At 33.7% G+C, this 12318-nt stretch overlaps 1 protein-coding gene across 1 annotated transcript in view; it reads left to right on the top strand.

Annotated features, from left to right (window-relative positions):
* Haspin (haspin) overlaps positions 1–12318 on the top strand; it is a 68807-nt gene that overhangs the window by 52492 nt on the left and 3997 nt on the right. The window contains exons 4-6 of the mRNA XM_072523821.1: positions 3692–3868; positions 3934–4201; positions 8424–8722. Of these exons, the coding sequence (XP_072379922.1) occupies positions 3692–3868; positions 3934–4201; positions 8424–8722 (744 nt within the window). The remainder of the gene's footprint in view (positions 1–3691; positions 3869–3933; positions 4202–8423; positions 8723–12318) is intronic.

Here is a 12318-nt window from a genome sequence, read left to right as displayed (position 1 = left end):
TTAAATAATTTTTTGACCTCATAGTCTCTTCTTTCTCGTGATAATGTTATTAGTGTATGGTATGTTTCTATTGTTTTTGTTTTTTTTGTGCCTTCACGTCTATACAATTTTAAAAGTCCTGGGCTCTTTTCCAAAAAAATCCTTATTCAATGTTATTCCGAGTTTTATTTTGGTAACATTTTAATTTCTTTATTCCTAAAAATAACTACTAGTCACAAAAAACTCCAACCTATTAGTAAGATTAAGGAGCACAGTTCATTGTTCTAGGAACAGATGTTGAAGTTCTATTTTTGTAAATATTTTGCTTTTATAAATTTCTGGGATAAAATTAATGTTAATCGTATTATACGTACATACGAGAACCAGTCACATGAGGTTTATACTTCACAAAAGCAGAAGCATCGAGCAATTCAAAAATTGCGATTGATCAGAAAACTTAGAATATTTTGTCATCACATCAACACGCAATATATATAATAATATGGAATTCCTCATAATTATTTAAATACAAATATGAAATAATTATTACACATACATACATTAAAATACGTTTAAATATCCTCTACGATGGAGATAAACATTCCGATCATTGTTCTTAACCACTCCATACCAGAATATTTTCTTTGTTTATTTTGATTTTTGTTTGGCAGAAAACTTAAGTGCGTATTTCCCGTATAACAATATTTTGCCTATTGGTTACTGAACATTGGACTTTTTATAGCACTATTAATCTAGGTAAATAAATAATTAGCGTACAAAGTCTGTCCAAACGCCAAAAATAAAACAGTCTACGTCACAATGCGCCATATCCAGATTAAATTGGCATCAAACCAAAATAAAAACCACAGGAAGATATATTTATTTTTGAAATGCAGTTCCAATTGAAGCTTCTCCAAAAATCGGAATGAACATCTGTAAATTAATCGTATTTGATTAACAATTTACGATATTTTTCAGTTATAAAATAAACAAAAAATGTTGAAAAATAACAATTTTTATTATTTGTCTTTCACAGAGTGTTTTATATATGCAATTATTTGATTTTTCTTGTGTGTTGTTGGGTTTAGTTTTGGAAAGGCTAGATCTCAGTGTGTTAGTTGTTTTGGATGTTGTGATGTACTTATTTCCTATCATTTTCAATATTTCTTATAATATGGTATTGTCATCTTTCAATCCCGTGTTGTGTGAGTGTGATGTTTTGTTTTTTTCCTTTTTTAAATCTTGTGAAATTCCTTGTGTATGAATGACAATGGGTACCGCAAAATGGGGTGAATAAGAACGGTTTCAAACGTTCAACTAAAAAAAAAGCCACTAACACATGTTGCAAACATAAAACTTATGCATTTTTATGTGTGTTTTCACCCCACCAAGTGGGGTGAATAGGAACAACAGTATGAAAAACTATTGTGTTCCTATTCATAAATTTGTAGGGCCAATAGGAACAGGTAAAAAGTGTATAAGGTGTAAAGTAACATACACATATAAATATACAGTTTGTTTTATATGAAAAATTTATTGTTGAAATGAAAAATACACTTTTAAGGTCGGCTAATATAAACACAATAAGATTAAAATAGCGATGAGTTCCAACCTCCGATAAGAGAAGGAACCTGAAGAAGAAAAATATAAACACAAATCACTAAGATCATTGTTAAAACAAATCATGTTTTTAAACTGAGACTAGGTATTCACTTTTATACATACAGACAACTGTCTTATATCATCTTGTTTAAAAAATGCTCTTCCTCTTCAGTTCCCGAAAATTTCCAAGCATGGGGAACCTTCTTAAAAGAGATTCCTACGTAACCGCCATTTTGATGATAGAGAACTTCAGTAACGTAGAGTCTGAAATATTGCTTGGTCTTGCCATACTTTGACCACTAAGAAGTCTCCAGGATTAACGCAAGTGTTCGTTTCTTCATCAGATGACAACACTAGCTCCTTGTCACTGTCTTGGAAGAGAGTTTCCTGAAGCACTAGATTCTCGTTTTAGCTTTTTAGTGCGACCGGAAATTTCTTTTGACGGATTCAGTTCTATGTTCTGAACTCCTGATAATCCTGCTTCAGATTCAAACTCTTCTTCTTCTAAATCTGTCCTCACAACACTTTTTCCCGGTTCGACAATCATTTTTGTTTTCTTTTTCTTTTATCTCTGAGTATCAGACTGTCTTAATGTCTTCAAAAGTTCTTTAAAAGTGTCATCAATCCCTTCCACGCAAACAGAACCTGACAAGGGCGTTTGTGTTCCAGATTGTCTGGTATTATCATTGTCTGAGTTCGGCAGCATCCTTAGGACTTTGGTGCGATCCAAAGGCACGGTGCCACATTTTTTAAACCCTGATTTGGCATTTTCCTCTGAAAGACTATCAACCAGTTTCTTTAATAATCTAGGAAACTTGTCTTTAGCTACTGTGGATTCATTCCTGCCTGGTTCTGTTTTCCATTTCTCAACTATTTTGCGCTACATAATCTCTATTGGTCTGAAGAATGCCACATCGAGGTGAGGTGAGTGGAATTACTCATTTCAGAGTAAAACTATCTTTAGCGATTCATAGAAACTACAAAAACACTACCTAGTACTTGTATGCAGGTGGTGGATGGTTCATTTTATTTGTTTTTTATATGTTCAAGTTACTATTTATTATATATATTTACCTATTTAAAAAGTTTCAAGTTCACAACAAAACTATGTTTTTGGATTTCTCTCGTGTTTTGAACTTGTTTGTTTGTAATACTTTGTTTAAAAAAGGTATTTTCTATGTGGTATATTTATTATTTACTCAACCAAAAATTATCTCTATTTATTTAAATGAATGTATATTTCTAAGTAATTAACTTAACCAAGCAAATTAATTATTATCTGTATTTTTGAAAATATCAGTTCAAAATATCATTTAATCCACCTAACTCAGTATTTCTTGGAAGCCATAGTCATGGGAAGATATTTCCAAGTATACTGCGCATTTCTAAAGGTTTTGTAACTGAATTAATTAAAATACTTGTGAAACAATATTTACTAGTTGAACTCCTAAAGTTCTTGGAAGAAGCACTCAAAATATGGCCACCGAAATGTGGCCAAATGTGTGCCAAGGATCGAACTCATGCGTTCTGGCTTGATAAGCCAGTATCTTAGTCGCTGAGCTACGACCGCCACTGTGTATTTGGTAAAAACTCATGCGGACCAGGGAAATCTTCAAGAATAATATTATATAGGAACAGATTTAAAATTCAGATCTTTTTCCCAATTTTAAACCTGTATTACGGTGAAATGTAATTCTAGTACCATTCGTTTGTGTTTTTAGTTTTCTCGTTTACATTCTCATCTTTTTTCCTTTTCCATTTTTTTTATTTCATCTTTCCGTGCTTTGCTAGTTTTCATTTTATGCATTATAATTATTATGAGTCGTCTGCTTAATCTCTTCTATCATCCTTCTTGCTACACCATTTATAAACTATGGGAACGGTTTTCTTACACCGTGGTAGTATTTTCTAGTCTCTTCGTGTCCTTCTAATATTTTTATTTTATTTTTTTATTTTTAATAAGTAACTAATAAAAAAAATGTTTAATTATTATAAGTGTTATCACTTTTTTTTATTTGCTTGACATAAAGGATCCAGCCATTTCTCTATATTGTATATACATTTACAAAGTTTTGCAACAAAAACTAAATAACTTCATTTCTTGTTACAGTATCCTTCAGAATTGTCAAAAAATTGGAGAAGGGGTTTACGGAGAGGTTTTCCTCTTACGGAATCCCGATGGAGGAACATCAGTGCTGAAAATTATTCCAGTGGAGGGAGACCAAATCGTTAATGGTGAAAGACAGAAAAAATTTGAAGAAGTTTTATCAGAAATCATAATCACAATGTAAGTCGTACATCATTACAATTGTTAATCAGGATCATGTTGTAAATATTCTTTTTTTATTCTAGAGAACTGAGTAATCTCAGACACAACAAGAGAAATGGAATATCTTCGTTTACCGAAGTTCAGAAAATACAATGCGTTCAAGGAACATACCCTGAAAAACTTATAGATCTGTGGGACCTATTTGACGAAACTCGAGGATCTGAGAACGATTGCCCAGATACCTTTAAAGAAGATCAGTTGTACATCATTTTTCAGATGGCTTACGGAGGAAAAGATTTGGAATCTTTCGTTTTCAACAACGCAATGCAGGCTTACTCCATGTTTCAACAGGTAAGTTTAACATTATACTATATTCTAGAATAAACAGTTTATATGATTTTCACAATTGCTATTCCATACACAATATTCATTTCTTGATGCAAATTTAATAAATATAACAGTCCAACAGCCATTTTGGTGCAGGAGACATAAGTACTGATGCTTGAGTTCAAAAATGTTTTTTTATTTTTTCGTAAAAGCTCTACTTTTTAAGATAACTTTGGAGACTAGCTAATACTGGCCTTTTATAGAACAGACAAATTTAATTTTTTAACTTTTATAAATTTCACGATATTACTGGTAATTCATAAAACACAGGGAGAAACACATATCACAACAAATACATTTGTTACCCATCACCAAAGAATTGCGTTTTCCATGACTTTCTACTATGTGGGTACCCAGAACAATCTCGCTAAAGTTTCCAAACAATACTCTGCCTTCATGTGCAGATACAATTTTTCTTGATAACAAGTTTCCACGGTTTAGTGAACTTTAATGCTCATGTTACTACCAAGAATATTAAAATTGGAAAGCGTATTTTCTATTAATTTTATGTTATTCCCTGCTTTATGAATTCCAAGAAAATGTTCTTCAATAAACAAACACCAAGCATTCAATTCAAATTTGTTCACAAAATATTTGTCCATCTTCTTAAGTGTTTACAGGTTGCTTTATAAGCCCTAACTGGTTATATAAGGGAGGAAATATAACTTTTTCTCTTGCAATTAAAGATTCATAGATTACCTTTTGTTTTCTTTGAACCATTTCTCAAAGGCTAATCTTTTTTAACCCACTATTTTTTTTTGTGCTCTAGCAAAGACATAAAAAACAGGGATGTTTTGTTTATCTACTTTCCTGTCAAAGGAGACAGTTTATTGTTTTTAAATCGACACAAATTATCTACCCAGTAATGTTCTGATTATTTAAATTTTTTCAGGATTTTACTATTGTGTAAAATGACTCATTTCAAGCTACATTTTGAACTGTCTATTTCAATGTGTATTTCAATAAACTAATTTTTTCTATCAGTCCTCTTATGTCCTTATAGAAAACTGGGTTATTTTCTTAAAGAGGCAGCAGATGTTTTGTCTTTTATGGTAAATGTAAATTAGTACATGTATATAGTAGAACATTTTCTTTTATTCTGGAGGCAAGTAATTCAGAAGGCTCCTAGCCTCTCTAGATCCTTTGGTACTGTTTAAATTGTTGAATTAAATTGACTGGTCGCCGGTTAATCGTGGTGGTAAATAGTTGATCGATAGGGCGAAGAAATAACTTGTAAAACAAAATCTCTTCACACGTTCTTTATTGTGTGCTCTTATGGCAACATATGGAAACATACTACTCTTATAAAATTGTAACGACTTTGCCTAGAGCTGACAGGGTTGCCGTCTAGACAATTAAATCTTAGGGCTAGGAATTATACATAGAATAAAATATTCTATAATCTATTTCTAATGAGTGTAGAGTAATAAAATCTCATGAAGTATTCAAAAGCGCTACAGGGTAATCCGTCAATAATCCGTCAATAAATTCCGTCCGCATTGCAAAATTCTGTCGTTTCATAAAGAGCAGGTAGGTATCACCCTGTTTTAAGGGATTAGTCCATTGTTATCGACAGATAAACACTGAGCCAGAGGCGCGCTAGTGGGTTAATTGACAAAAGAATATGCATTCTTAAAAATCATATTAAAGGAAATAAAAATGTAATACAGCAGAACAGTGTTATTAAAAAAATATAAAATGTAACAATAAAATATATACGAACCGAAATCGGGAAATACTCACAAACACACACGAATGAACTTTACATATTGAAACACTTGTGGGGAGTTTAAATCAATTTATTCACAAAAACTACAAAAACTTTACTGGATACGTTATTACAATTCTACATCACTATAGTCTTCATCCGAAGAACTGTCATCATCCCCTGGTGTTATAATTATAGGGTCAACCACCTGATCGACCAAGTTGTCCAGTTCCCACATTTTATCTTCCTCTTTTAAAACATGCTGGATTGCTTTTTGCCAGTTTTCTGATGTGATTTCCATAATGGCTTGATCAAACAATACCTTGACATCTTTCATTTTAAATGTGGTATTGTGCCTTGCAACATATCCTTTAACTTGTGCCCATATAAGTTCTATGGGATTTAATTCGCAATGATATGGCGGTAGGCGTAGCACAGTTACTTTATACTTTTCTGCTACATCTTCTACGGCATATTTTATGAAGCGAGATTTATGTTGTTTTACTACGGCTAGTAGTTCCTTCTTTATTGAATTCGTCTCAAACTGAATACCTTTATTTGACAGCCAATTAATAATTTCTTGCTTTCTCCAAGCTGAAGTTGGTACCTTCTCTATGCGCCTTGAATGGTAGCTTGCATTATCCATAACCACGACCGAATCAGCTGGAAGAAATTTTAACATTTCCCCGAAGTAGTCTTCGAAGACATCCGAATTCATGTCCTCATGATAATCTCCCGTCCGACACGACTCAAAGCTTAACAAACCTTCTTTTAAAAATCCTTCTTCGCTTCCAATGTGAGCAATTATAAGCCTCTTCCCTTTTCCCGAAGGCACTTTAATACCCGTCGAAAGGCCTTCTATGAAAGCTTGGCGAGCACTTGTTACATTTTTATCTTGCCACATTTTTTGGACTATATAACCTTCGTTTATCCACGTCTCATCAAGATAAAAAATTTTCTTGTGCTCTCTGCGGTACTGTTTTATAGTTCTCAAATATTTTCGTCTCCAGCAAATGATTTCATCACTTTCCAGTAATAGTGCCTTTCGATTGTGCTTTTCCCAGGAAAAATTCATACTTTTTAAAGTTTTCCATAAAAGTTTTCTGGATATCAAAGGAATATCGTTATCTTGGCTTATCTCCATTAGTATTTTGTCAAGGGTGGGTATTTCCTTTTTAAAATAAAACGAATGAACTTTTCTTCGAATGTCACGTTTGGTGTCTTCACCTAAGATTTTTATTGGTCTTCCTGATTTTCTCTTGCATGGACTTAACTGGCCTGATATCTTTCTTTCTCGCAATAATTTAAAAATCGTGGACTGTCCAATTCCAGTCATTCGGGCACATCGCTCAACACTTTCTTGCACAGACAAACTAGGGTGATCGTGTTTTATGCAATCATATACATTTAAAATTATAACTTTTTCACTAACAGATAGCGGAGAATTTTTTACACCTCTTTTCTTTGGAGCAAATGTCGCCATTTTATAACTTTTTCACTATTTCTATATCACAATATTACTGTACGTTTAATTGGTGTAGTAACAATTACTAACTCGAATGTCGAATGTCGAATGATAATAATAAAATAAAAGAGGGATTATAATGAAAGTGTAAGTAAAACCTCATTACGCGTTATTAGTCTTCATGTTGATTTATTTCTTCTAATGCTTTTATTCGTTCAGTAAGGAAGTGAATTTGTTTTTATAAATAAAAATGTAATTAGCTTTAATGACCATATAATGGAATACGAGTTTGAAGAATAAGTTAATCGAAAAATTAAATAAAATTGGTTATCACAAAATATCCAAAATATGATATTTTGAGGTACATCAATTTTTGACGACGAAGTTGACATCCGTCCATTTGCCTACGCCCATGACGACACCGAAATTCAGGCAAATTTTATGACACTTCATGATTTATTACTCTACACTCATTTGAAACCAATTATAAAATAATTTTAAACAGGTACGTCTTTCATAAGGTCATTCGGTTATTGTTATTAATTGGAATGTTGGCTCTGTTTTTGCAATTGCAAATACGCGACTTCATCAGACTGGGTCATCTTCTGGGAGTGTTGGTAGACTACTGGATATTGAAATGGCTATTTCTTCAGAATACCCGAGTTCTGTTATGTAATGGTTCCTTTGCTGAATCTAGGTCAGGATTTGTCCATTTTTGTTTATTGTTCCGATTGGTTTCTCATTATCTATTATGTTTTACTGTTAACAAATTACGATTCGTAATAAGCATATTGTTATTTCTTGTATAAATGTACATGTCAAACAAAAGATATCATTGTTATTTAACACTACATATTTTCAATTCTTCATGCATTCATTGTATTTCGTATGTCCCCGTTTGGTACAGATCATTTGAAATATTTCTTTTTGTACCTGAAGTCTCGTATTGAAAATGTTAATGCCAACACGATACAAATGATTTGCTAAATTTTACATTTGTTTTAATTTTCCAGGTTGCATTAGGCTTGGCGATAGCCGAAGAAGAACTCCAATTCGAACATCGCGATCTTCATTGGGGAAACGTTTTGATATCTACGGTAGAAACCAATAAAATAGTATCGTTTACGTTGGAAAATAAAACCTATAACATACCCACAATTGGCGTTGAAGTTGCCATCATTGATTACACTCTGTCGAGAATTGAACATGACGGAGTTGTAATATTTAACGATCTTGGATTGGATCCAGATTTGTTTACTGCCGAAGGAGACTATCAATTCGACATCTATAGATTGATGCAGGACAAAAACAGGTAAGGAAATACACTATACAATCATATATGAGGCGTTGAGAACCAGAGCGGACCATCCTGTTAAAAAAATTAAATGGAGGAAACTGAAAATAACAAAAACTGGTATTTTAAAGAATTTTTGTGGCTTACATAAAAGTGTTAAATTTTTTTAGTATGAAGCACTGGCAATATTAGTGGGTATTTTGTAACGGATTGTCCAAGAAAATGTGTTTTTTTTTTTGTAATTTACAAAAATAATGTGGGTTGATCCGCTTTGGTATTTAGAAAATCTTCCATGCATGTAGAATAGTCCTATTAAAAATAGACATAACTATGGAATAGCTTTATTGTTAGTTACGTAAAAATACAAAAGTATATAAATTTAGTCCAAATCATGTCCTCGCAGTGAAATTTCGCCCTGGGCAGTATCGGAGCATTTGAGATCTTTATAACAGTCATGAAAGATCGGTGGAATAAACTCGGTCAATTGCAACAGGTCTTTTTTTTGACTGGAGTTATAACATTTCCATCAGGATATAAAATTGCTAATTTATCCTTTAAACGATCCTTTGGTATATTCCTTTTTTCAATATTAAATTTTTGAAGTTGATGAAGATCACTTACACCATATTTAAAATAAATAATACAAGGATCATCTTTTTTTAAACTAATGCTGTAATACATTGATCCAATCTTCAGGATGAAAAATGTTGGGATGATATTTTTTATTTTTCTCGATTAGACCGAAGTCGCGGTCACATGACATAAAGGAATGTCTACTAATTAAAAAGTTATGATTTATTTCTTCAACTAGAAAGTCATCAAGCAGGGATTTGTCTCTTCCCCTAAAACTACGTCTAGTTAAAAACTACATTTTTCCGATCTTACTGTATGGTGTGGAGGCCTGGACGCTGACGGAGACGCTCACGAGAAAACTAGAAGCATTCGAAATGTGGGTGTACCGACGCATTCTTCGTATATCCTGGACCGAACATGTCACCAACACAGAGGTAATCCAAAGAATCGGAAAGGAGAAAGAAATCGTGAATACAATTAAACAAAGAAAGCTTGAATATCTAGGCCACATATTGAGACACGATAAGTACCGTCTACTGCAATTGATTGTCCAGGGAAAAATAGACAGTAAGCGAGGGCCAGGCAGGAGAAGACACTCGTGGCTCCAAAATCTGAGGAAGTGGTTCGGGCTCACATCGGTCGAACTATTCAGAAGCGCCGCAAATAAGATCAGAATTGCCATGTTAATAGCCAACGTTCGCAACGGACAGGGCACTTGAAGAAGAAGAAGAAGAAAGTCATCCGATTGCACGATATGAGTACAGAGTAAAGCAATTTTAATATATCTATTTTGACCACCCAGCTATCGGAATACATGATTACTTTCTTGCTTCTAACATACTTTTTAATATAATAGATAAGACAGGAGCCGACTTCCTGAGCTCCTCTAGACGCAACGGATTCATTCCATACATACATCTTAACTTCTCCAGACTGTAGATTGTGGACGCCCAGACAATACGTCCACAATTGCCTTTTATAATGTTATTCCTGTCGATAACACTGGGGTGGGCAGTGTCTTCATCAAATCAAAGGCAAAAACAGTGGTGTCGACCTTATCTGTTGTAAGTTTAAAATCTTGTACCATTGATTCTTTTAGCTGTTCTGCTTTTCTCAGGCGAAGTTCTCTTTCAATTTTTAGTTCTTTTTTTCTTTGCAAGTTGTTTTCGTTGGTTTGTATTTGCCTTTCTAATAAATCGCATTTTCTACAAGAATCAACAATCGGAACATGAAAGTGTAAATCAAACTAAATTCAAAAAATGTTTCGAAATATGAACTCCGAAACAGGATCCTTTGTTGATTTCTTGTATTCATTAAAAAGAATAGGAATGTTTAAATCAGGAGATAAATATTTTCTTTCTGTTTTGTGTCGTGCATAGTGAGAAATTATGATGGTATTTTTTCAATAAAATCACAAACTGCTTTAACAGTTTCGGGTGGGGTTTTATTAGCTGGCGGATGTCTTCCACGTTGGTCTGTTGGTGGAATTAGATTCTGTTTTTTCTTCAACGTTCGGTCAAGTTTACCATCGCTGACGTTCAGTACTTGCTTAAATAATATTTTGCATATTTTGCTGTTGTTGCCTTCATTGTTAGGTAAATAGTAATGTCGTGTGAAATTCTTGTATTTTCTCAAAACTTTTTTATTTGAATAGTGACGTGCAACTCCTACTACTTTTACTTGCGAAAAAATAAATGCACTTTGCAAGTCGGTACTGGCAAGACCATAAAACTTTTTATTGATCTGCTCTTGACTTTCGGTGTTCAACAACTCATGGCAATTTAGTTTGCAGCATGAATTTACTGGAGTATGTATTATGGCCGACACAATCTTACCTTTAGTGCTTGTGTACTTTTTTCCACTCGCCCGTAAAAACTTACGTTTGTTTTTCTTCCAGTTATTCTCGCAGCGTATGCGTTTCTTTGATTTTGGCTTGTCTTTAAGCTGTTCTTGACTTAAATGTTGGGAATCTATTTCAGTATCACTTGCAGACTCCAACTCTGAAGGCACATATTCGTCCGAACTACCATTATCTTGGTACTGTAAGGGTTCACTGTCAGATTTAGCTTCTAAAAATTATATAGAACTTTGAGGCAAATGTGCGAACAAAGTTTTTAAATAAATTTATTTGAAAGCATATTTATTGAAACTAGCGATTGCACCTACAGAAAAAATCGTAACAGTATTAAAACCACGTGTTTTACTGACCGTTATTTTCAAAACTTTACTTCACTAAAAAACAAGAAATAATACATACATTCAATTTCATGTTAATAAGAAATATTCAGTTTAGACGTAGAAGCCATTTTACACACTTTTTTTAGGTTGTACTGTGTAAAAAACACTTTTAATATCAGCAGATAGTATTATCATGTGTTAATAAGTCACTGACAATTTAAAGGTTAAACTGGTATTCCCAGAAACCAAAGCGGACCATGCCATATAATCCACCGCACCTCGACCTATAGAGATCTTTTGTGCATACCTTAATCTAGTTAAACTCTAGAATGCCAATACTTCTGATGAAGTTGATTAGCTTCCTAGGTGACTTGTTTCCTATGTCAGAGGACGCCAAACTGACCTCTCCTAGGAATTTTAGTCATTTGCAGAACAGTGCTACGCAGTTGCATAGTATATGTTCTGCCGTTTCTTTTTCATTGTGACAGAAACGACAGTTCTCACTATCTGATTTGCCCATCTTCTTGAGATGATATCTCAGAGGGCAGTGACCAGTGAGAAGGCCAGTGACCATTTTGATATCTTTTTTACTCATTTCGAGAAGGCGGTTTGTTGCAGTAGGCGACACTTTTATGAGCCTTTTTGCTTGCCTTTGTCCTGGTGTGTTAGACCAATATGATCTTAGTTGATTGAGTTCCCAGGTACGGAGTTCCTCTCTGATGTGGCTTTTCGATAGTCCACAGAAGGGTTCCGGACCCTGGAATGGGGTATTAGCTCCTTCTTTTGCGAGGCTGTCAGCTTCCTCATTTCCTGCAATTCCCTTGTGACCTGGCACCCACATCACAGTTACATTGTTGCGTTCC

This window comes from Diabrotica undecimpunctata, chromosome 2 (assembly GCF_040954645.1).
Source record: "Diabrotica undecimpunctata isolate CICGRU chromosome 2, icDiaUnde3, whole genome shotgun sequence".
Lineage (NCBI taxonomy): Eukaryota > Metazoa > Arthropoda > Insecta > Coleoptera > Chrysomelidae > Diabrotica > Diabrotica undecimpunctata.
The sequence above is the reverse complement of the archived record's forward strand: the minus strand, read 5'-3'. Positions and strand labels throughout refer to the sequence as shown.